This window comes from Zootoca vivipara, chromosome 3, assembly GCF_963506605.1.
Source record: "Zootoca vivipara chromosome 3, rZooViv1.1, whole genome shotgun sequence".
Taxonomy (NCBI): domain Eukaryota; kingdom Metazoa; phylum Chordata; class Lepidosauria; order Squamata; family Lacertidae; genus Zootoca; species Zootoca vivipara.
The window spans coordinates 2,274,921-2,301,587 of NC_083278.1; the positions used below are offsets into that span (position 1 = coordinate 2,274,921).

The 26,667-nt window shown below is 40.6% G+C and overlaps 1 protein-coding gene across 6 annotated transcripts in view; it reads left to right on the forward strand.

The window, feature by feature from the left end:
* Positions 1–26,667, forward strand: part of EHBP1 (EH domain binding protein 1) — a 281,357-nt gene that overhangs the window by 141,617 nt on the left and 113,073 nt on the right. For all 6 annotated transcript variants that reach the window (XM_035110447.2, XM_060272318.1, XM_060272319.1 and 3 more), the window contains one exon: positions 26,254–26,432. In XM_035110447.2, coding sequence (XP_034966338.2) covers positions 26,254–26,432 — 179 coding nt within the window. The remainder of the gene's footprint in view (positions 1–26,253; positions 26,433–26,667) is intronic.

A 26,667-nucleotide genomic window follows, 5' to 3' on the forward strand; every position in this document is an offset into this window, starting at 1 on the left:
TGTTCAAGAAAATTGGAGATATGAAAGGAACATTTCGTACAAAGATTACCATAATCAAGGACAAAAGTGGTAAGGACCTAACAGAAGCAGAAGACATCAAGAAGAGGTGGCAAGAATACACAGAGGAATTATACCAGAAAGATATGGAGGTCTCGTACACCCCAGGTAGTGTGGTTGCTGACCTTGAGCCAGACATCTTGGAGAGTGAAGTCAAATGGGCCTTAGAAAGCACTGCTAATAACAAGGCCAGTGGAAGTGATGATATTCCAGCTGAACTATTTAAAATTTTAAAAGATGATGCTGTTAAGGTGCTACACCCAATATGCCAGCAAGTTTGGAAAACTCAGCAATGGCCAGAGGATTGGAGAAGATCAGTCTACATCCCAATTCCAAAGAAGGGCAGTGCCAAAGAATGCTCCAACTACCGCACAATTGCGCTCATTTCACACACTAGCAAGGTTATGCTTAAAATTCTACAAGGCAGGCTTAGGCAGTATGTGGATCGAGAATTCCCAGAAGTGCAAGCTGGATTTCGAAAGGGCAGAGGAACCAGAGACCAAATAGCAAACATGCGCTGGATTATGGAGAAAGCTAGAGAGTTCCAGAAAAACGTCTACTTCTGCTTCATTGACTATGCAAAAGCCTTTGACTGTGTCGACCACAGCAAACTATGGCAAGTTCTTAAAGAAATGGGAGTGCCTGATCACCTCATCTGTCTCCTGAGAAATCTCTATGTGGGACAAGAAGCTACAGTTAGAACTGGATATGGAACAACTGAGTGGTTCAAAATTGGGAAAGGAGTACGACAAGGTTGTATATTGTCTCCCTGCTTATTTAACTTATATGCAGAATTCATCATGCGAAAGGCTGGACTAGATGAATCCCAAGCCGGAATTAAGATTGCCGGAAGAAATATCAACAACCTCAGATATGCAGATGACACAACCTTGATGGCAGAAAGCGAGGAGGAATTAAAGAACCTTTTAATGAGGGTGAAAGAGGAGAGCACAAAATATGGTCTGAAGCTCAACATCAAAAAAACCAAGATCATGGCCACTGGTCCCATCACCTCCTGGCAAATAGAAGGGGAAGAAATGGAGGCAGTGAGAGATTTTACTTTCTTGGGCTCCTTGATCACTGCAGATGGTGACAGCAGTCACGAAATTAAAAGACGCCTGCTTCTTGGGAGAAAAGCAATGACAAACCTAGACAGCATCTTAAAAAGCAGAGACATCACTTTGCCAACAAAGGTCCGTATAGTTAAAGCTATTGTTTTCCCAGTAGTGATGTATGGAAGTGAGAGCTGGACCATAAAGAAGGCTGATTGCCGAAAAATTTATGCTTTTGAATTATGGTGCTGGAGGAGACTCTTGAGAGTCCCATGGACTGCAAGAAGATCAAACCTATCCATTCTTAAGGAAATCAGCCCTGAGTGCTCCCTGGAAGGACAGGTCCTGAAGCTGAGGCTCCAATACTTTGGCCACCTCATGAGAAGAGAAGAATCCTTGGAAAAGACCCTGATGTTGGGAAAGATTGAGGGCACTAGGAGAAGGGGACGACAGAGGACAAGATGGTTGGACAGTGTTCTCGAAGCTACGAACATGAGTTTGACCAAACTGCGGGAGGCAGTGGAAGACAGGAGTGCCTGGCGTGCTCTGGTCCATGGGGTCACGAAGAGTCGGACACGACTAAACGACTAAACAACAACAACAATAGCATCGAACCTTTTAATACATTGTCAGTCTCTTGACATCCCTTTGCTATGGGGATGGCCATTCTTATAGAGTGTCCTTGGAGGTTGAAATATTGCCCTACTGGTTTTTGAATATTGCCATTCCTGCTTTCAAATTTGTATCTGTTTCTGTTTATTCTTTTGTATATAGAGACTAGACTGTTTGTCCTACATAGAATGCATAATGACATTGCTAGCATATATCACACTGTAAAATGAGCAGGCAAATGAACCTCTGATGTTGTGGATTACATTATTAGATCCTATATTAGGTGTTGTCAGAGTAGACATGGGGAGAGAGTTGGCACCTTGTGTCTTCCGCAGAGACACTCTGGGAATACCATAACTTTATAATAGCACCAAAGCCTGAAGATGGATTTTATGAATGGGACTAAATCCTATGGTGATATTTTCTCATTTAAAAGTTCTTGTTGTTGTTTAAATAGTTTTTAGTGTACTGCAACTATGTTTCTTGCACAATTAAAACTGATGCAAAATATAACCATAATGTAATACCTCAATCAAGATTATCAGATGGAAAATGGCTCTAGATCATTTGTGCACTTTGATAAAGGGACAGTGCAGTCCTCAAAGACTTGCAGCTGTATTGCGCATCAGCATAACTCCAAGGTGATGAAAGCAACATAACTACTGTCTGTTCTTGAACACTGTCTGCAAGAGTCTTTTACATTCATTCAGGGTGTGACTCAGCCCCAAGGTCCAATTTCAAGCTATAATTAATCTTTTCATATGGGCAAGATTAATTAGAGCACCATTTTTGCAGGGATACAATTATGTTTGCTTCTGAAATTTACCAACCTAACATTGATACTGCAGCACTGCAAGTATTAAGAGAAGGTGTGCCTTACCCTGAAGATCTGTCCAGTTTTACACACCCGTCCTCTGTACCAAGAGATATCTGCTGAGGGAAACAGGTAGAACAACATAGGTTTCAAGGTGTCAGCAGATCTGGACTTCTATCATATTGAAATGAGCTTAAGTATATTGATGGACTTGATTGCTCTTTGGATATAAAGGTAAAGGTAAAGTCATGGACGACTCTGGGGTTGCGGCGCTCATCTCGCTTTACTGGCCGAGGGAGCTGGTTTTTGTCCACAGACAGTTTTTCTGGGTCACGTGGCCAGCATGACTAAGCAGCTTCTGGCGAACCAGAGCAGCGCACGGAAACGCCGTTTACCTTCCCGCCGGAGCGGTACCTATTTATCTACTTGCACTTTGATGTGCTTTTGAACTGCTAGGTTGGCAGGAGCTGGGACCCCTTATCGGAAGTTCTGCCTACTTTTTGAGCTAAAAGACAGTGTAGCCCAGAGGTAAACAACCTGCCCTCCTCTTCTGCCCCACGCCACTCAGAGTGTGATTGGGGTCATCTCACTCAGCTGCTTTCCCATGTCTGAAGACCTCATAGCTAAGAGTCCCCTTTCCTGCAGTAACCTGGAGTTGCCTAGATGGGTCATTAATGTATAACTTAAGCAGGTATAACACTCTTGTCATCTAAGGCCCTTAAGCCCTCTGGCAGGTGATTATATATACCAATTATATATACCTATACAATGGATTGCTTTGATGTCCATTGGCTAACAAGTTGTTTTTGATCTTCCCTCCACACATCACTTTTAATTAATTTTCTTTTTCTCAGGTTGTACTACCATTCTGTTTGTTGCCTTGCTATTTACCGACACTATCCCTGTTTCCCCCCTGCATCTCTCCACGTTGAATATAGCCCTCTTGTTCTTTGCATGCCTTTGGAGAACAATGTACCAATGGTGGTGGCGGCTAGTGTGGTAGTGCAGAGCTGCCCTACCGAAACCAGCACAGGGTGTGGCAAGGTTGGAGCTGAGTGGACATGTCCTTACTGAGTTTCAGGTGCCTGATCAAAACTCTTTTATTTTCTTAGGCCTTTGCAGCTTGAATGCTGCTCATATATTTTACTACATATTATGCACATATACTCTTGAGCTGTGTATGAATGCTTCAACCACATAGACAAGAAAAGTCATGTGAATCTTACCCCACCAAGGGGCGGGGTACAAATTCTGTGGGTAAGGCCCACATTGTTGCATCATCACATTTAGTGAGTTACCTGTGCTGTGGAATTGCACCACAGAAAAATTTCTCCTACGTAGCTGCATATGAAGTGTATCACTATGATGAGGAAAGCTTTCCTGATTTCAAAGAATCCTGCTTCACTCTGAAGGCACATCTTCATTTCCTCTTTGATGCTATAGAAAAGCATTTGAACATGGGCATAACTGGTGACTGAAAGGGAGAGTTTCATATCCTCGGACTTAGGTGGCTGGTGGTAGCAGGCCAAATGGCTGTGTGGCAAATATGGCAGACTGTATGGTAGAGCTGCTAAAGGCTGTGCCCTGATCATTTTTCCCATGCGCAACAGGAAGGGGTGGTACTGTCCAGGCTGTTTTGCCTTTTTTTATGTCCCAGATGAAATCTGCTTGAAGGTGACTCTAGCCAGAGATTTTAGCTTTTTCTGCTCTGTCTCTTAATACCAGGACCAGATTCCCCACTTACAGATGGCTGCCTAATTTGGTGACACTGGATTTAAATTACTATTTTTAAGCTGCTGAAGTCTACATAAGTAGTAACGTTCTCACACAGCTAGTTTGTGGTTGTTATACTAGTTTACATTAAGTATTTATTTTGCATTTTTGTTCTTTGATCCTCTTCTTTGGAATAAGATGTATTTTCCCCCTGAAAAGAGAAGAAAAAGAAAATGTACATCATCTATCATGCTGAGATGATGATGGACTTGTTGGGGGGGGGGGGAGAATCCAAACAAAAATGAAAAGTATTCTTTAATTATCTGGGAGCAGTCCTTGCTGCTGTCAAGCAGCTGCAGAGCTTCTAATATTTTTAACAATGTCTGAGCAGAAGTAAATGCTACTCAATAATAATAATAATAATAATAATAATAATAATAATAATAATAATAATAATTTATTTATACCCCACCCATCTGGCTGGGTTTCCCCAGCCACTCTGGGCGGCTTCCAACCAAATATTAAAAACAGTACAGCATCAAACATTAAAAACTTCCCTAAACAGGGCCGCACTTCAGTTGTCTTTTAAAAGTAAAATAGTTGCTTATTGCCTTGACATCTGCTGAGAGGGCGTTCCACAGGGTGGGTGCCACTACCAAGAAGGCCCTCTGTCTGGTTCCCTGTAACCCCAGTTCTCGCAATGAGGGAACCGCCAGAAGGCCCTCGGCTCTGGATCTCAGTGTCCGGGCTGAATGATGGGGGTGGAGACGTTCCTTCAGGTATACATTAGGGTGTACTCCCAGGTAAATGGGGTCAGGATTCCAGCTGGGTAAAACAAAGATTACCATAATAAAGGACAAAAGTGGAAAGCACCTAACAGAAGCAGAAGACATCAAGAAGAGGTGGCAAGAATACACAGAGGAATTATACCAGAAAGATATGGAGGTCACATACACCCCAGCTATGGGGGAGTTGCAGTTAAGGAAATGTTGGTAATGATCTTTCCAGCGCAGTGCAATAGCTTCTTTATCTTTTAGAAGCGTGTTACCCTCTGCTGAGCGTAGGGGGCATATGCCATGATTTATTGGCCCACAGGTGGTCTTTGTGGCTTTAAAGAAACTCTGTGCATCATGAGTGTCGGCTAAGTGCTGGATCTCTTGAGCTTTTTTTATCCACCAGGTGTTTTTTTAGTTCTCTGGTTCTTCTTTGAACCTCAGCCTTAGCATTGGCATAGGTTTTTTTCTTAGTGGCACAGTTTCTATCTCTTTGCCAGATCTGAAAGGCCTTCCTTTTCTTGTCAATCATGCATTCAATCTCACTGTCATTCTCATCAAACCAGTCCTGGTGTTTCTTGGTTTGCTATCCAATAGTTTGTTCACAGGCTGCAATAATGGATGTTTTTAGCTTGGTCCAGTGTTCCTCGATGTTATCAGGGAATTCGGAAAGCAGATGGTCCTTAAGAGTCGGGATCTGGAAGGGCTTGAGTGTTCATTTTGCACCTTGGTTTTCTCTAATGTCTTCATCGGCATCCAGTGTTGGTGCATAAGCGCTTATAATAGTAGCCTGTTGGTTTTTGGAGAGCTTTATTCGAAGGGTTGAGAGTCGCTCATTAATGACGGTAGGGACTTCGGACTTCCTACAATTTCACAAATTGAAGGTGGTCATTTAACATGGCAAATCCTTTATGCTTACACACGTAGTTGAGTATTCTGAATATTTAAACCTAAATACCATTAGAGCAGTTTATTTCACTGAAATATACTTTTTAGCAATTGTGTCTCAGACTGCTGCTTTCTCCACTGATTGCTGCATTGCTGTTACATTAAATTATAAATTAGAGACAATTAGATTAGTGGATGGGACTTAAGGAAAATCAATGTAGACAAATCGTTTAAAATTCACACTGCTCTCAAAGGCTTGCTATCTTACAGTTTGCTTTCCAAGGATTCCTCATCTAGACCTTCATTGAGAACTTCAGCTGTTCTGCCCTTGGAACATGCAGAGATGTCAGCCTAAGACTTATAATTTGCTGGTTCTCCTCTTGTTCTAATAAGATCAGATATTAGGAAGCTGCTTTATGCACAGTCTATTGGTCCATCTAGCTTAGTATTATCTACGTTGACTAGCAGCAGTTTTTTCACACTTCATAGAATCATAGAATTGTAGAGTTCGAAGGGACCACAAGGCTAATCTAGTCGAACCCCGCTGTAATGCAGGAATCTTTTGCCCTACTAACTGAGCCACCTTCGGGTTTCAGACAGTACTCTCTTCCAGTCCTACCTGGAGATGCCAGAATTTTGTGTGCAAAGCATGGGATCTACCATTAAGCTGTGCCCCCCCCTGTTATTTTGTAATGCTAAATTTAGTTAGTAAAACAATAATTAAGAAAAACTGTGAATGTCATAACAGTTTAAACTGCAATCCTAACCAGCCCTGTTTACGAACTATTCGGTTTACGAACTATTCGGTTTACGAACTCCGCAAAACTGGAAGTAGTGTCCCAGTTTTCAAACTTTACCTCGGTCTAAGAACGGAAGCCGAACGGTGGAAGGGAACCGGTGGCGGGAGGCCTCATTAGGGAAAGACACCTTGGTTTAATAACAGTTTTGGTTTAAGAACGGACTTCCGGAACGGATTAAGTTCGTAAACTGAGGTACCACTGTACTTAGAAATAAGTCCAACTGATTTCAATGTGGCAAAGTAAGTGGGGTTAAAATTGCAGCCTGAATCTCTTTTAATATCTATGAACATTATAAAATGGTTCTGTGTACTTTGTAGTACTTTGTAGATATTATACAAAAATCAGATGATACAAAATTATTTCTATCCTATTGGATGGTCAAATTGAAACTGTAGACTACATGCTTCTCCAGTGTTTGTTTTATAGAGATTTACGCTTTGACCCTATTCTGCCAATACTCCAGAAATATACTGGACGTTCTGAACAGTTTCTTGCCACTCTGCTGCTCCTAGATAATAATCCTGTTATGACATACAAAGTGGCCAAATTTTGTGCAGCAGCAATTAAAATAGGGCATACAATGACTAGCACTCAGGATTAGTATAACATATTGACTGATGGACATTCCTGAGTCAGAAGGGTTATTTTAAGTACGGTATACCAAAGGCCTTGGAAATACCAGTAGGGTTGTGGGGTTGTTGTTTTTTTAAAAAAGCAGATCTCTGGGTCATATTATGAGTTGCTTTTGAGAGTATATGACAGGATAGTAGGTGGCTCCTTTTGGATGTATCTTAAAATTACATGGGATTATTTTCCCTCTAATTTATTGAAAATATGTGGGTGGCTTCAACATACATGGGTGGATCTGAAATTATGAAGCTTGTGTTTGTCAAGCTTTAATCCAAATGAAGGATTTGGAAGTATGTGAGTTGATATGGTAAAGAAACTAGAAGATTAAATACAGTGGTACCTCTACTTACGAATAACTCTACTTACGAATATTTCTACTTATGAATGGAGCTCCGCCCACCATCTTGGATGCGGTTTAAATAGGATTTTTTTCTACCTACGAATTTTTAGATAGGGTTGCTTCTACTTACGAATTTTTTATCCCAATGCATTCCTATGGGATTCGACTTACAATTTTTTTCGACTTACAAATGTGTGTTCGGAACGCATTAAATTTGTAAGTAGAGGTACCACTGTACGCTGTTTACCAGGATACAGTTGTCCATCTTATCCCCAAACTGCTGTTCAGACAACATGTGCAGAATGTTACGCAGAAGCAGTGTTACACGGCCAGTTGCTTCTAGTATTTTTGTCCTAGACAAAAACAGGTTGAATGAAAAACTTGATTGTTTCCAGTATTCTTTCATAGCTAATATATATTCACTGTGTTTTAATATGCTGTGTTTCAGAGTGTTTAACTCAGGGAGAAAGGGAAGAGTGTTAATTTTCTGCTTGTTTTTAAAATAAAATAATACGCACCAGAATTACAATATCTTTTTCCTTAATAAATGGCAGGTGCTTTTTGACTTGAAGTAAAACACATGTTTTTTAAAAAGTCAAAATCAGTTATGGGCATATTAGTAAAATTAAACAAAAAAAATTAACCTCACTTCATTGATTGATCCTTTCATTCTAAAAAAACCTATAGATTTAAACTCTCTGTTACTATTTTGGGCTTTTTTGGAAGTGGTATTTTTTTGTAATCCTCTGGATTTTTCTTCTTTTGTTTTGGCCGAGTACAAATTTACCAAAAGAAACCTATATGTGCAATGAAGGCAAAGAGAAAAAGCACCAAATACCACCCAGTATAGGAGCCAAGTTAATAGGCATTGCCATTCACATGGTGTGTGCGCACCATGTCTTATATTCAATTTATATGGGGCTTACCTCCCCCCCCAATATTTTATTCAGGTTGGCACCCCTGCCATCCAGTATTTTACAGTTTATGATGTCGTCTCTAAAATCTTGAGTTCTTTGTGCCAGTCTGTTTTCTGAATGACTCACTGTAATAATGAATTAACCAAGACTTGGGGGTAGGTTTCGGATTGTCATTTTTTTAAAAAAGTATGATTAACTAGTTACATATGCGTAGTGGGAAGTGGCAAGCAAGGGAGTTGGGCCTGATCTGTAATTGAAATCCAAGTAAAATAGTTAATCGTCTCTAATCTTAATAGCCTTCTTTCTTTTTTTTGTGCAGTTACCAGTAGTCATTGGTAACACAGTCTTTCTTGGGGGGTGGGGGTGGGAAGGAAAAATCTTGCAATGAAAACTAAAAAATTAATCAGTGTTTTAGAAGGAGTATTATTTATTTGTGTGTAATGCCAGACAGAAAATCTTCCTGTATTCTTCAGCAGTTCAGTTTTGAGGGTTGGCAAGCCAGCATAATAAAACCAAATTGTCGTGAGATAATTCCAGCATGTTAGCTAGCTGCATGTTCTACAACAGAATTATTTTGCCCATGTTCAACAGTGGCTTGCTATCGCTCCTCCATTTGTTGAATTCAGGATGACCTTTGCATGAATAAAGTCAAATAGGATTAAGGATGGAATTTTCAACAATGGGAAAGAGCAACAGATGTAGCCGACGTTGAACGTGGGAGGATTCTTGATGCACAGTTGCCGAAAGCGTCCTTATGTGGGTGACATTTTTTTTCTTAAAGAGAATAAGTTTTTCTGAGGAAGTACATGAGAAAATAAATAAAGCCTGAAATATACCAGGTAGAGAGATCTGAATGCTATGTTTTGGGAATGACTTTAATTAGCAATGGTTTCCTTTTTAAAATTGCATTAATATGTCATGTGACTTATAGATTTGTGTTAACCTTTATAATAAACAATAGGAGACAGAGATCACTCTTTTTATAATTTGAAAAAGGGGTTTTGTTAATTAAATATTTTGGAAAATTACAAGAACCAATCACAGGGATTTTTCCTGAATATGCCTCTTAAGACAAAGTGGGAGAAGGGATTTACCTTGCACCTGAGAAATACCTAGGGTGGGTTTTTTATTTTTTTGTTTAATCATAGTAAGAGTTTATTTCATGATACTTTCGATACATTAATGTAACATTATTTGCATGTAAGACACTTTAGACTATTTCTGATACTGAAAGTTGTTCCTTTGCATGCAGATAAAATTTATTTTATGCTATTCTTTTATTCTTTTAATTATAATAAGCTTTCATTCATAAAAAATGAGTTCATATACGTTTGTTAGAATATTTAGCAAATTGTTTCCATTTTTCAATTAGTTTTCTGATGTTTTGTATTATAGTCACTTTTACTTCTAAGTAAGTGCACTCTTATAGATGCTTGCTCTGGCCTAACTCCCAGATAAGTGTGCATAAGATTCTGACCTTAATATATTAACTGCCTACGGCTGCACTTGTCCTGTTTAACTTAGAGGAACATGTATAATCTTGCGTTATAAGTGGTGCATTAGAGAATATAACTTCAAAGTATTTGAAGGTAAGACCCATTGAAGTAAATAGGGTTTACTTAGGTTTTGACTCTAAGACTCCAATCCTATCCACGCTTCATTGATATTAAGTCTCATGGGAACCAAAACAATGGCATGGAAATCAATGAAGTGTACTCCCACACACCAGCCTCAACCTTTCTTAAGCTGTCCATCAGGCTTTTTTCACATTTTCCTAACCAATATCAAACTGCATTTTTTTAAGAAGTAAAAAACAACTATCTGGATTTCAAAACAAACACTCAGACAGATATTTGAAATCTTTATCTCTGCCTAGAACAGGGGTCCCCAGACTACGGGCCGGATGCGGCCCAATTGGCCTGCCAATCCGGCCCGCGACGACCCCCGCCGCCCGCTCTTACGGTGCGCAGCGCGGCAGCGCTCTTCCAGGTTGGGAAAAAAGCGCCGAAAATCCTTTGTGCGCATGCGTATGGGCCTCTCCCGACCCGGAAGAGGTCATTTCTGGTGCACTTCCGGGTCGGGGGAGGCCCATACGCATGCGCACAACGGATTGTCGGCGCTTTTTCCACCCTGGAAGCGCGCTGCCGCGCCAGTAAGCGCCCATGCGCATGCGCACGGGCGCGCACTCCCCCGCCCGCACAGGCGCGCACTCCCCCGTCCTCCGGCCCGCCGCGCGATCGGCGTGGTGGGAACCGGCCCAAACGCCGGTAAGTCTGGGGACCCCTGGCCTAGAAACACAGCACAAAAGCCAATCTGGATGAACCCTATGTTACAAATATGTTCTTTTATATATGGTGTGTCCATGATGTCTTGCTCAGCTTAAATTTAATGTAGATACAACATTTCTCCAACCTGCATCAACTGCCTGCCTCAGAGCCAGGAAATCATGTAGCCATGAGAGTAGATGCTAATGGCCACATACCATGTCATGGTTGCTTAAATATTATCCCTGTCACAGGTCTCATTGTATGGACATGCATTTTGGCTAGAATCTAGGCTGCAATCATGTGCATGTTTACTTGGGGACATAGTGAACATACTTCCAAGTAAGCAGTTGACTAACTTTTGAGGAAGCCCAAGGGTAGTCGTTTGTCCTGTGGATTTATTTTTGACAAATATTTGAAGTTTCATTACTCGATTTGGGCATAAGTGCAATAAGGGCTTTATGGAGCCTTTCACTGGAACTGAAAGGCAGGATCTTGAGCCCAGCAGCAACCTTATAGAGAAAGAAAAAGAAACAAAAACATATTTTCTGTGTGCAGAACTTTTCACAACTCATCACATAGCGTATATCAGGCACAGGCAACCTTGGCTCTCCAGATGTTTTGGAACTACAATTCCCATGATCCCTGACCACTGGCCCTGTTAGCTAGGGATCATGGGAGGTGTAGTTCCAAAACATCTGGAGAGCCAAGGTTGCCTATGCCTGGTGTATATGAACTCACAGATTATTGACTGACTTGACTACAACAAGTGTTGAAGCCCTGTTTCAAAAACTGTACCAGTTTTATTAAAATGCAGCAGTTTTGCACAATTTACTGTCATACTTCAACTATTATTAGCCATGCACTTGCACATGTCTGCTTGGTAACCGAGTACAGGTATTGCAGCCTTAGAATATCTTTTAAACTTTTACTGCACAAATTAAATGAATGTCTGGCACTAAATTCTAAAAACCAGCTGTGCTGGTTTTCCTTAATGAGCTTAACAGGTGTTTTGATGCACACATGGCATACCCACAGCCCCCAGATTCCCTTCTTCCTTCAGTGAACAGTCAACTCTCTGTGTATCCAAAAAGTTGTGTGCACAAAACAACAGCCTTGATTTTTATCTGCTTTATTTATTTACGTTAGGAAGGAAACAGGTTCACACACATATCCCATGCTTTTATTTTTATTTTTAATTTATTAAATTTCCATCCCACTCTTCATCTGAGGATCACAGGGTGGTTTACAATATAAAAACACAAAAATACATAACACAGTAACAAAGAAAAACAGTACATCCACACACAGTTTAAAAGGCCGTAGATTGTTTGATTGGCCAAAGACCTGGGAGAAGAGGAATGTTTTTGTCTGGCACTTGAAGATATACAAATGTGCCAGGCCAGCCTCCCTGGAGAGAGCATCCCACAAACAGGGAGCCACTGCAGAAAAGGCCCACTCTGGTGTTGCCACCCTCTGGACCTCCTGTGGAGGAGGTGCACAAAGAGTCTCAGATGATGATTGCAGGGTATGGGTCAGTCCTTGAGGTATTGCAGTTCTGAGCCATTTAAGGCTTTATAGGTCAAAACCAGCACTTTGAATTGGTCCCAGAAACTAATTGGCAGCCAGTGCAGTCTTTCCCAATATGGTAAACTGCAACACCCTTCAGCCCCAGCCAGTCAGGCACCAAACTGGAGAAGGCTGCTCTAAGGCAGTTATCCCCAAACTGCGGCCCTCCAGATGTTTTGGCCTACAACTCCCATGATCCCTAGCTAACAGGACCAGTAGTCAGGGAAGATGGGAATTGTAGTTCAAAAACATCTGGAGGGCCGAGTTTGGGAGTGCCTGCTCTAAGGCAATAAAGGCCACAATTGTTTTTAAATATTTAATGGCATGTGACCTCTTACATAGTAAATATATAGATACAGAGTTGCTCCCTTGTTACTTATTAAAAACCCATCCCAACATTTTTGTTTATCTAATAAAGCATCTAAGTGTATGTACTCATCTAGAAGTAAAGCTTTTTTTATTATACTGGAACTTACAGTTTAAAAAGAGCTGACTGATCACAATTAAGCAAAATACATTAGATCAAATCTGGATTAAGAAACACCAAGTTTATGTTCACGATCATAAACTTAGTTACAGGTAGGTAGCCGTGTTGGTCTGAGTCGAAGCAAAATAAAAAAATTCCTTCAGTAGCACCTTAAAGACCAACTAAGTTTTTATTTTGGTATGAGCTTTCGTGTGCATGCACGAAATACCTGTATCCTTCAGATACCTGTATCTGAAGAAGTATCTGAAGAAGTGTGCATGCACACGAAAGCTCATACCAAAATAAAAACTTAATTGATCATAAACTTATTCAAGTACACATCTCACATCTTGATTCAATATCTGTATATATGCTGATTGAAACAGTGTAGGGCAAAGTCACTGTGACTGCTGAGTTTTGCATTTGCATCACTTGTGATGTGGTTAACACCCACACACTACATGCTTAGACTTGACTAGTAATTATAATTGAGCTGTAAAATGTTTTGACAGTTTTTAACCATTGTGAGATAGCTAATAAGCTAACATGTGGCATTAAAGTTTAGCTGTTTGATTTATGGGTTTTTTGATAGATTTCTTTTTAAAATAAAACTTTTTAAAAAGTAAACTGTTTAGATTACTGCTACATTACAACCACACAGCTACAGAGCATTCCCCCTGTTTTATTCTAAGTAGAGAATTGCTCTGATTTCTTAGAAGTTGATTTCTTGATTAGTAATGGTCCCAAGATTTTGTTAAAGAGCTTTTGGTGTACAAGTTTTTGTTGTTGTTGTTTAGTCGTTTCTGACTCTTTGTGACACCATGGACCAGAGCACGCCAGGCTAAACTGCAATTGCATCCAATTTTAATCATAATAAAAGGTACCCAAAGCTCACTCTTGGAAGATTATTCAACTGAAATTAGTGAGGTGATTTTTATGCAGCATGTTTCGAATCTGAATAACTATGTGTGTTTTCTAAGGACGCAGATACAGCAGTATAGAAACTAGAAAATTACTGTAGACCTATGATCTTTTATTTATGAGGAGATGTGTGTATTTTTGCAAATCCAGGCAACAAGCTTAATCACAAATAAATGTAGGAAATGTTGCAGTTCCTAGAGAAAGTGTGTGAGGCCTCTTAAACTGGGCATGTAGCCAGTTTAGATAGAAGAATGCATATGTAGTGTTTGGGAGTATGCCTGTGTGTGTTTGCAGGGGGACATTAACTGTTGGCTCAACAGATAGTTATTAGTTGAATTAAATTTCAGAATTGCAATGGGAAAACAGCACCTTTCCCTCTGTGCACCACACTAGTGCTGCTTTGCTTCTGCCACCTTGGGGGAATGGAGCACAAGGCATGGAATGGTTTCAGCTATATGGTCTAATGTGGAAGAGCAAATGGGCAGCAAGTGTCTTATTTAGGGTGGCACTGCATACTCACATGCACTTTACAGCAGAAGCCCACCCTCCTATATGCACAGTGCGGGATTAGCTGGTCACCTTCAGAGGCCAAAAGTATAGGAATTGGCCTGGGTAGATGAATCTTGCTTGCCTCCTATTGCTGTGGGAGTAACTTGCAAGGGGTAATTCATCATTTTTTATTTGCATGATTTGGTCACATCTGGCATGCTCACGCTCACTGGTTAATATCCCAATGCATCAAAATGGTGAAGGTTGACTTATATTAATCAATCTTTTATAGTTTACAAGCTTGGATCTGGGACAGGGACCACCCTTTGGCCCTGTTGGCCTCACTAATACTCAAGGCTCACTGCCTGCCTGAGATATTCCCCAGTAAACCCAGGTGTGTGGGTAGTGGAAAACAAGGAGCAGGGTCTTTTCCTGCTCTAAATGCTTTGTGCTGGAGATAGAGTTACCTGAGCGAGCCTAACAGCAGGATAAGTTGTTTCTTAGTTCTCCCTTAGCAATGTGCCCACACTGACTGAGTTGTTGGCTGTTAAGCAGTTAGGTTCATTGTGGATGTTTACACAAATTAATAAAGTTGGACCTTAAATTTGGTTCATCTCATTCAGGATTCTGGGGCAAATAAGTAGTAGAAGTAGTGAAACATTTTTTATATTTAAAAACCACAAATACTCAAGTTTTTGTATCTGTATATAAATCTATAGCTTTTATTGGCAACTCATTTAGGAGAGCTGGTGTGGTGTATCATTAGATTAGGATTAGTTAGTTAGTTGGGTGGCCTTCGCCAGTCACTATCTCTCAGCTGAACCTGCCTCACATATTCTTGTGAGGATAGAATTTGGGGAGGGAACCAAGTGCAGGGCTCTGAGGTCCTTGGAGGAAGGGCAGAATAAAGATGTATTTTTTTTAAAAAAAAGGAAATAAGTAGCTCTAATTGCATTCACTGCACCCATGTCAGCAGCCGTGTTTGTAGCATTCCTCACATCACTGCAACAATAACTGCTTGGGCAAAAGGAGTCTGTGCAACCCTCTTGCTTTAATCTGTTATCTGAATGGTTTGTTCACCAATCTGTGCACAAAGACCAACCTCAAAAAAGTCCTAACAAAGCTCTTATATTCAGGAATAGGTAGAACTGTGAACATAGCTCAGAAAATCAAAGAGCTGTCATATATCACATGCAGACATTTTTTTCTCTGTGTGTGTGCTGCAGTACAGAATAGATGCTCTGACTGCTAGATGGCCCGTCTAAGAGTTCAGAGTGATGAGAAAGATGCTCCATATGAATGCAAAGTTTTTGACACACACCCCCAAGAATTCTGTGTTCTGCCCAGATTCCCTGCCTGCCTCCCCCTCCACACATGCACACACACATTGCAAGCTATCAAGGGATCAGTTGCTCAGTGGCAGCCTCCTTTCACCCTTTTTTAAAAATACCACAAAGTAATTAGTACATGGCGATCCCGGAACACGGAGATTGGGAAAGTTATTCTGAGTTGAGGTCACTCTCTCATGGAGTTGGCTAGGCACAGTTCCTTGTAGTTCCGAGGAGATAAGGCATCTTGTGCTTTGGTGTGAATCTTCAGCCAGTTTTGTTTTGCAGTGTAGTGTTGAAATATCAAGCTTTGTGATTAAGCTTACATTGCCACCTACTACCTCCTGGTAACAAGTTGTTTGTTTCCAAGCTAAACAGACACACCATTTACACAGCATTAAAGAATAGCAGTATGCAATTGAGGACACTATTGTAGACTTGTAGAAATGTAGAGGCAGTTTTTGAATGTGATGTGGTGGTTAGAGCGTTGGATCAGGAGCTAGGAGACCAGGCTTCAGATTCCCAGATCGGCCATGAGACTCACTGGGTGCCCTCGGAGGAAACCCATTTACAACACCTTGGACAAAAGGTGGTTTAGAAATGGAATAGTAAGTCAATAAAATCAGGTTTATAATGGGAAGCTTGTCTGGAGGCATTGAATGCATTTTAGACAGGAAGAACATACAATATATGAGCACATACATCACTAAAAAAGTAACAGGAATTAAGTAACAGGAAAGAAAGTAATCTAGGTATCTGAGCACAGATAGTCACTTCAAATATAAAGGGCATGGGTTGTATAATCATGAGGACCAGGCTTCATAAATTAATACAGGATCTGCTACCCAAATTTTTATTATGACAATAAACTCATATATGCAGCTACAGCAGCTTGGATTTTGTTAGCCCAAAAAGGGTGGGTGAAAGAGGTCCCTAAGAAGGAGGAATGGCAACTTAAAATGATAGAATGTGTTAGCATGTCTAACCAGCAGAATAAGAGAGCAAGAAGAATAGCTGCATATAGGAATATTTCTTTTCTGACACCTGGATACCTCCGTCTGCACCATTCCCAAAAGGAATGTTCTGATTTTGTGGGAATTTTTAAAATAAAAAAATACATTTCTTTTTTTAAAAAATACAATACTTTGGCCACCTCATGAGAAGAGAAGACTCCCTGGAAAACACCCTGATGTTGGGAAAGATTGAGGGCGCTAGGAGAAGGGGACGACAGAGGACAAAATGGTTGGACAGTGTTCTCGAAGCTACGAACATGAGTCTGACCAAACTGCGGGAGGCAGTGGAAGAAGGGAGTGCCTGGCATGCTCTGGTCCATGGGGTCACAAAGAGTCGGACACGACTAAACAACAACATTTCTTTAATCAACATTTCCCAATACTCTTTAACTATTTTGCATGCCCACCATGTATTAAAAAGTATTCCTTCTACTTTTGCATTTCCAACACACATCAAATTCAGATTTGTACATCTTAGCTAATCTGCTCAGGGTTAAATACCATCTATGTTTATGGTTTTCATATGATTTTCTTTCAGTGCATAGCATGCATTAAATTTTAAATCTTTCTTGGCTTTGCCAATTTCTGCTTTGCCAGAATTTCCATCCTGTTGCCGCCTGTAGAAAGCTGCCCATCCATAGACTGCTAGCATTAAGCAATCTTCCAACCACCGAAAAATGGGAAGCAAGAGATATTTCACCCCAATGTTGCACCTAATTATTGATTCATTTTAGTATTGTGATGCTTAAGGATTAACATAAGCAAAATGTCATCTTATGCAAAAGTAGAATTACATAAGCATTTACATTAACAATGACACTTAAATGCAAAAAATAAAGTAACAATCTAGGTTTTTTTAAAAATAAAACAGACACACACACGGAGCTGCTGTTATAGTTATGCTGAATATCAGGAACTATTTTTAGAAACTTTAGAAATAGAAACTTTAATTAGAATAGGGAAGAATCACTACTCATTGGGGCATTTTTCAAAAGAAGACCTGCGTTAACATCTTATATACAGTTGAACTTTTGGATCAGCTGCTTTCTCGTTTTTCATAATTCATTTTTTGATAATACTGTATTTACTTGAGTTTAATGCACCATCAAATCTAATGTGCACTTCAATTTTCAGAATCTAGAAACCAAAGAAAGTTTTTGCTGGTGAATGTAAATGTGCCATCAAATCTAATGTGCACCTTAATTTTTTGCAATGCAATTTGGCCAAAAAAGGTGAGCATTAGATTTGAGTAAATATGGTTTTGCTCATTAAATTTGTTGAGATACAAATAATTGTAAATTGCAAAGGAACACATTCATTTGATTTGTTCTGACATGCATCTAGCAACATGCCAGTGACACTGGCCTAAACATTCTAAGTCTGGCACCAAGCCATTTAACCAAAATGTGCAAATATTCTGCTCTTCATATCAGTCATTTCCCTATTCTTTCAATTTTGGATGAGTTGTCCCTGAGACAGCAGTAGCTGTGTTGTGAAAACAGTGAAGGAGACACCCTTCCAACTTACTCTTGGTTTGAGTAACAGGAAGAAAATCAGACAGACTCTTTTTCTCTCTCATTCATTTAACTTCTAATTTTCGTCATTCGTCATTCACATTCTCCTCCCACTAACTCATTCTCATTCTTTTATCTCATTCAAGTCTGTGTCAAGATACCAGATGTTTCCCATATTTCTGTGTCAGGGTATTGGGGGCTAGCAGCACATATAATATACAATTTCCCCATTTGTTGATTAACCTGGTTATTATGTTAGTCTTCCTGACTCTTATCACTGAAGAATTTAGTAGTAGTAGTAGTAGTATTTATTAATTAAATTTATATACTGCCCCATACCCGCAGATCTTGGGGTGGTTCACAAGTTAAAACTACAATATAAAAACACAAAATACATACCCCCCCCCCAAAAAAAACACAGTTAAAAACCCTTTAAAACAATTTTTAAAATTGAAATTGAAAAACACAATTGAAAAACTATTTAAAAGAATGCAACAAGCCCCACCCCAGGCCTGGTGAAGAGAAGCAGGAGCAAGGCCCTCAGACTCTCAGCAGGGTGATTTAGGACTGTCTAGACATTACTTGCTGTAGAGATGTAATACATTTGATGTGAATAAAGGATCATGTAGTCGGCCCTCCCCTTGCCCGCTCGCTATAACTTATGAACAGAATCTACATGAGTAGAAATGGATGCATAATTCATTGTGGACATCATGAAAAAAAACACATTTAAGTGCTCGAGATATAAAGGCCTGGAAAAAATTTAAAGGGATGGGGTTTTTTTTCTTTTAAAAGCTTCCTTCCTGAATTTTTTTAGAATGAATTATTTTCATTTAGAATAATGAAAAAAATGTTTAAGTCAAGGTGTTCATATACCTACTCCCCCCAAATGATTTATAAAACTGTGTAACAAGTAGATGTTTATGTAATGATTTCATACTGTACAAAGTCTGAGATCATTACAATGTCAGTACACTGCAGACAAGCAAATACTGAGTTGCACACTAAGAGTACAACTCTTAAACACAAATGCAAGAGCAAAATGCATTTGTCCCTCATTGTCAAAAGATAGGAAGATGGAGCCTTGTGGACTTCCTCTTCCTCTTTCTATCCCCTTGACTAGGTTTCAAAGGACTGGAAGTGGGGGGAAATAAAGAACAACATAATTTTGTTGCCATCCAATTCAACAAATCCATTGAATCCAAAGTTCAAGGGCAGAAATGTAGGTGATAATAGCACCACTTCTACATTTGATTGTATTACAAAACAAGCAGCATATTAAGGGTGTGATGTTGCAATGGTATTTTCAAATGTTGCAGAGTACAGAACATCTTCAGGTCTTCAGTCATAGAATGCAGTCTGGGATTCTGCCCAGGGCGCTGGATCCTGAGGGACAAGGCACTCCCCCCCCCCATCTTTTTTTCTTTAGGGGGCCAGTCCCTTCAATATTCAGAGGGCTCCACATGTGACGTCAGGACATTGTGTTGCGCCCCCTCAATTGTCCAGAGAAGCTGGTGTGTGGATTTTGCATAGCCTATTCCTCCTGAAACATGGTTGCAAGGCCTTTATACAACAGACTTATCTTCTTACCTGCTTTAAATTCCCCAACCTTCTGCATGCTATGTGAAACTGGTCTGTTTGGAAATACACCAAATTAAAAAACAAACTGACAAAAACTGACAAAACGTACAAGGTTGTTTCATTCGGGCCAAACCTTCAGTCCCTTTAGAAGTCCATGATAAATAAGATGGCAAATTTGAAGAAAAGGGGGCTATATAAATTTCAAGTAGTGTTGAATTTTGTTCCCCTCCCCTCTTTTTCTCAGCTCATTTTACGTCAGCTTCACGCTGTGGAGGACTAGAGAAGATTTGTTAATTCGTTTCACTGTAACATTGATGGGTTCTGTTTTTAATGTTTTTGCTTGCTCCTTATAAACTAGCAAAACCAAAGAGACGCTAGGTTTCTTACAGTTCAGCAGCTTGTAGCTCCATCTGAAACAAAAACTTTTTTAAAAAATCAGTTGTTTATAATCCAAACCAAGTTAAAAATAATAATAAAAATCCTTCCAGTAGCACCTTAGAAACCAACTAAGTTTGTCATTGGTATGAGCTTCTTCAGATATGAAGAGCTCATACCAATGAAAGCTCATACCAATGACAAACTTAGTTGGTCTCTAAGGTGCTACTGGAAGGATTTTTTTTATTTTGTTTCAACTACGGCAGACCAACACGGCTACCTACCTGTAACTCAAAATTATACATAACGCACTATATGTTCATAAAGTAACATTTACAAAGGGGAGATTGTGCCATTGGGCAACCAGAAATGTTTGTACCAGTTGAATGATATCCTTAGAATACAGTCCACAGTCTTTCAGCCATCAAATGCATGGGGAAACAGGAATATTTTAAAGATTCTTCTGAAAGTTAATATGAAACAAACAGATGTACCTCTCCAGGGAGAGAAATCCACAAAAAGACCCGGCCATGGGCCAGTACCTGAAAGCAGGCCTGTGCAAGGGGGGCAGCCGGGTACACTTGCCCTGAGCCTTAGAGAACTAAGCTGGTTAGAGGCCCCCACCAGGGGAGAGAAAAATTCAGAGTAATTCAGCTGCTCTTTGCAACAGCCAAGTCCTGCAAGTTAATTGACTCCCTCCATTAAATGAATGGTCCACATTTTCTCAAGCCAATAAACAGGTGTTGAGATTTGCCCAGCTGTCCCCTCTGTGGTTGTAGTGTTGCAAGTCTATTCTCTCCCCCCAACCTTAGAATAATATTAAGAATAACATGAAACAATATGAACAGCCAATAATTGGTATTGGTCACCAGATACAAAGCAAAATACTGTAATGATGTGCATAAGGCAGAAAATAATAGCACGACAAGGGGTTTTTACTTTACCATTTAGCAACACTACTCCCCCCCCAAAAAAACCCACCAAAAAACCAACATTGCCAAGTGGAGGTCGGGGCCTGCCCGGGGGGGTGGCACAGAACGCAGCACGGCCTTTAATTTATGTAGGCCCCTGCACGGCAAGGGGGTTTTACTTTACCATTTAGCAACACTACCCCCCAAAAAAATCCACAAGACAAAAATAAATACCATCCTTCAAAACGTCATGAGATACACCGGTCATGGGGGGGGGGGGCAGGGACAAACTGAATAGCTCAAGGATCGGGACACATGGGGCCAGTCACAGGATTTAGCCACAACAACGCACCACACCCACAAACCCCACCTCTGCCACAAGATCCTGTAAAACAGGAGGCCAAGGCTCCATTTTACAGACTAGGCCTCAGCTCTACAGCCCTTTAAATACTATCCCAAATGGAGCCCTGGGTGGGAGGTGGGGGGAGGGGGAGCCCAAATAGGTCATGGGCTGACGTAGGGTGGGGGGTAGATAACCCACAGCAACGCACTTGGGGGCCCGGCAAGGGGTTTTTACTTTACAATTTAGCACCACTACCCCCCAAAAATCCACAAGACAAAAATAAATATGTCTTATTTTATGGGTATGTCTTATTTTAGGAGAAACAACTGATTGTAAGCCTCTGTGTCTTTTTTTAAAAAACAACCATTCACTTTCTCTCCCCAGTTTAAGTCCTCAGATATTTGCAGTACACACACCCCACCCCATTTACAATCCCCTACCTTCCCCTTGCTACTTCCTGGGTTTTTTTTATGGAGCTGAACAACTCAGGTGCTTCAGAATGCGCCTTCTGTTGCCAGGCCCTTACAGGGCCCGGGCCAGGTAGATAATGTGGCCCTGCTTTTAACCCTTTTGTTACTTTTTTAATTTTACTGATTGTGAATATGCTGACTGAGGCCCCCTTTAGATTCGGAGGCCCGCGCCAATAATAATAATAATAATAATTTATTATTTATACCCCGCCCATCTGGCCAGGTCTCCCCAGCCACTCTGGGCGGCTTCCAACAGAAAGATAAAACACAATAATCTATTAAACATTAAAAGCCTCCCTGAACAGGGCTGCCTTCAGATGTCTTCTAAAAGTCTGGTAGTTGTTTTCCTTTTTGACATCTGTTGGGAGGGCCTTCCACAGGGCAGGCGCCACCACCGAGAAGGCCCTCTGCCTAGTTCCCTGCAACTTGGCTTCTCGCAACGAGGGAACTGCCAGAAGGCCCTCGGTGCTGGACCTCAGTGTCCCATATGACCCACCTCCTTCTGTCTGGGCCTGTCTGTTGCTATGGGGCTTCGCTATTTGACCCCACCCCCCACCCCCGGGTGGGATTCTTTAAGTAGTTCTCTGGGTCCCAGGGCACATCATCACCCCCGATCCTTAATCTAAATATATAGAAATGTTCACGATGCGTGTTCAGGGGCCAATGTATGGAGATACAGGGGGGAGGGGACAACAGAGGGCTCAGACAAAAGTAAATACTGGGAAATGGAACCCAGATACTGACAGCTCCTTCTCCAAGGATGGGGGCCAATGTAGGAAGATGCCAGGGGTAGGGGCCAACACTCCCCAGGAACAACAGAGGGTTCAGACAAAAATGCATGCTGGGAAATAGAACCCAGAACCTAACAGTTCCTTTTCGAGGGTGGGGGCCAAGGTATAGAGATACAGGGGGGAGGGGCCAACACTCCCCAGGGACAACAGAGGGAAGGGTATCCTACGGAAACACAGGGATGAGCCGGGGTGGAGGGAGGAGGGGCAGGATACGTCATGGATCGTGACAGGGGGGAGGGATCACAGGAAAGAACCACAGCAACGTGTGGCCGGGTCAGCTAGTTTTAAATAGATGTTGAGGGTTTCCAACTCACAAATCAGGAGTGTGGCAGTTGTAAAGCATTGAACTGAGGGACATGTATCACTGTTGAAGTAATACATACTACGATTAAATCCAGTGTCTAAAATTTCCTAAAAATTAGTGGTTCCACCACTGGCTTGTAGATTGCCCTCAAGGGAATGCAGGTTTCAAGAGAAAAAATATTTTCTACCTCTATGCTAACCTTTCTTATAGTATGTATAGCCTTTCTGCTATACATTCCAGAGGGATGTGCACTGTTGGCTGGGTTTCTTGTGCAATTTTTGCAAGCATGTTCAGGAGTGGAAAAACTTTACATTCTCATTTTAATTGCCCTCACTTGCCTCCAGTGATATCGCATAGCCAAATATGATTGTGTGTGTTTTTGCTTTGTTTTTCAATTGTGTGATATCGTGCCAGATGAAATATCATTACATTCCCTAATTGTGTGGGATCATCCATTTGACTAAACTGGAATCACAATAATGAATCAACACCTGGGAACAACAGCACAGAACAGAATTAGGGAAAAGTGAAAATCCACACAGTGGTTTTGATATTTATACTGCATCAATAATTACAGCTTTTCATCCATATATAGTCTTCATAAAATTGACCAGCAAATCCATACTTCAGTTGGGCAAGATCTTTTTAATTCAAGGTTATTTACACCTCAGTCTAATCCATCACATGGCCATTGTATTGTAATCAATGGGATTTATACAGTATGTTTAGAAGCGAACTGCTGATCTCATCAGTTTGTATAAGGTTTACTTTACTTGAATCTCTGGTTGGGCTGTGACCAAAAGTGTGTTTCATTGGCTAGTGTGCTTCATATTTATATTAAATTTTTATATGTATATTAAATATATTAAATATTTATATTAAATTTTGACCTGGACTCTACTGGTTCAGAATCCCTGCTCAGCTTCAAAAAGTTCTGGGTGGCATTGGGTCAGTCATTTGCTCATAGCCCAACCTTTTTCACAGTGATCTTTTGAAGATAGAGAAGGGTGGGGGAATAGCTGTCAACCCTCCCTTTTTTTGCGGGAAACTCCCTTATTCCAGCGCCGTTTCCTGCTGCTATTCTGGATTGTTAGATATACTGTAGACTGTCCCCGGGACAGGTGAGGCTGCTGATCCCTTATTTTCAAATCTGAAAGTTGACAGCTATGGTGGGGGGTATGTACACCATCTTAAGATTTTGAAGGGCAAGTGGAGATAAAAATGTAATAGATTCTGGGTGGTATTCAAGTAATCTATTCCGTTAGCACAAAGATTTCTACTTGCACAATGGGACTTGCCCCACTCTCCTCCCCCTGTGCATGCTCCACACCCTCCCCAAATCTGCTCTAGGGACGCAGGTGGCGCTGTGGTCTAAACCACTGAGCCTCTTGGGTTTGCCGATCAGAAGGTCGGCAGTTCAAATCCCCGTGACTGGGTGAGCTCCCATTGCTCTGTCCCAGCTCCTGTCAACCTAGCAGTTTGAAAGCATACCAGCGCGAGTAGATAAATAGGTACCGCTGTGATGGGAAGGTAAATGGCATTTCAATGCTCTCTGGTTTCCATTACGGTGTCTTGTTGCGCCAGATGCGGTTTAGTCATGCTGGCCATATGACCTGGAAAACTGTCTGTGGACAAACGCCGGCTCCCTCGACCTGAAAGCAAGATGAGCGCTACAACCCCATAGTCGCCTTTGACTGGACTTAACCATCCAGAGGTCCTTTACCTTTACCCAGAGGGTTGGGGGAACCCCTAGATTGAAGGGGTGTGCAGGAGGAGGAAAGAGGGGCAGTGTTTTGTTGTGTATGCAGAAACTCTTGCATTGAAGGAACTTTCCCTTAGCGCTATGTTGGATTTCACCTAAAGTATTTCTGGCATTAACACTTTCCATTGCTCTTTACTTGCTTGTGAATGTTTGCAAATGTTTTTAATCTACAGTTTGTCTGTCACCAGAGAAACCTTTTTACTCTTCTTTCAGTTTTACCTGTTACTTGCACTTATCACTACTGTAGGCATAGATCCAAGCAGTGACAACATACCATTTTTTCCAAGTTATTTGGCATTGTATGTCTGTGCTGCTGAAGGGTATATGAATTAGATAATATCATTCTGCTTATCTGTGAATTTGTTTATTTAATCACAGCTTATTAGTCTAACAGTCAATAAAAATGATAAATTACCTTTGTGGTATTTCTGTTACAATGACTGTAAGCAGCTTTCCCCCATGAGCACTAAAAGCATAAATCAGTTGACAGTTGACAGTTTTAATTGCTTAGCACTGGCATGCTTTAGTCAAGGGAGGGCATCGTTGGTCTTTCAAAGTTAGGCATGCTGGTTAGGATGATTTCTTTGTAAATGTGTGCTATTGAGAAGTACTAACAACTTTTGTTAACCTCTGAATTTGACAACTCTTGTGTACTTGGCATTCTTGCTGTACACTTATTACACTTATGGAATACTATGGTTTCTCTTCAGATCGTATGAATCTATCTTACAGAATTCCACACACACACCTCCCCCCAAGCTAAATGATCACATTAAGGTTCATGAACGAATGCCTTCCTTTTGTCAAACTAGTTCTTGAGAGGTTTGCATATATATTCCAGTTGAACAGTCCTGCACATTTAAATGTGGATAAGAAATATTTTAAAGCTTTTTTAAAAAAACTGACAAATATTTTATGTGAAAGCTTGGGGGGGAATTGCCTTTCAGATACAGAAAACTGAAGGAATACATGCCAATGTCTTAAAATAAAATTGTTTACTAACATATTCCACTTTAAGTCCCTATAAATATTTGCCATCATACAGCAACTCACAGTCTGAATTTGATGTTTTATTCCAGAAATCTCAGGAAATCTCAACTTGTGGTCAACTTTGACTCTAATATGTTTTGCTTTTGGATAATCGAAGTGCTGACTGTCTTCATTAAATGTGAAATGTCTTTATGAGGATGTTTTTACAAGACTGAATTTTGAATATCTTCTGTAAGAATGCGTGACATAACTACATACTATGCAACAATGTGCCTTAAGTCTTTAAGCACTTGACGGTAGTATTTCTCTCAGTATAGTTGGCCTGTACTTTTTTGTAAGGTTCGAATCCTGTATAGCACATCCTTCAGAGACGAATGCCAAAGGCTAAGTCTGTAAATGATGACTTGAGATTTGTGTCTTTTTTCCAAGTTACAATGATTGTAAACTGACAGCTTTGAAGGACCTAAACTGACATCAAAGGATGCAGATTGTCTAGGCAGGTCAATTAATGATTTCTCATTTTCCATTACATTATATAATGTTAGCGTTTTTCCTGCTTTTTTCAGCCAAGCCCAAAAGCAAGTCCTGTTTTGGGGAGGAAGACAAATGCTAGTCAGTCACTGCTTGCTTGGTGCAAAGAAGTTACAAAAAACTATAGGGGAGTGAAAATCACCAATTTCACTACATCCTGGCGAAATGGATTATCCTTTTGTGCAATATTACACCACTTTAGGCCTGACCTAATGTAAGTAGAAGCATTTTGTCTTTGTGTTTGAAGTTTTTTCTTACTGTGGTGAAATCAACATAGCAAAAATAAATGCAACTGTAATTTCCTGGATTATGTCTCTGTTTCATTTCTATTTCAGTTTTTTAAAAATGCTATCCTGCAGGGTGCAGCAGAAATGTACAATTGTCCATACCTTATGGCGTTTCTGACACTTTCCCCAAAACCGTTCCTATTTCTCTTTCACTTGATTTTG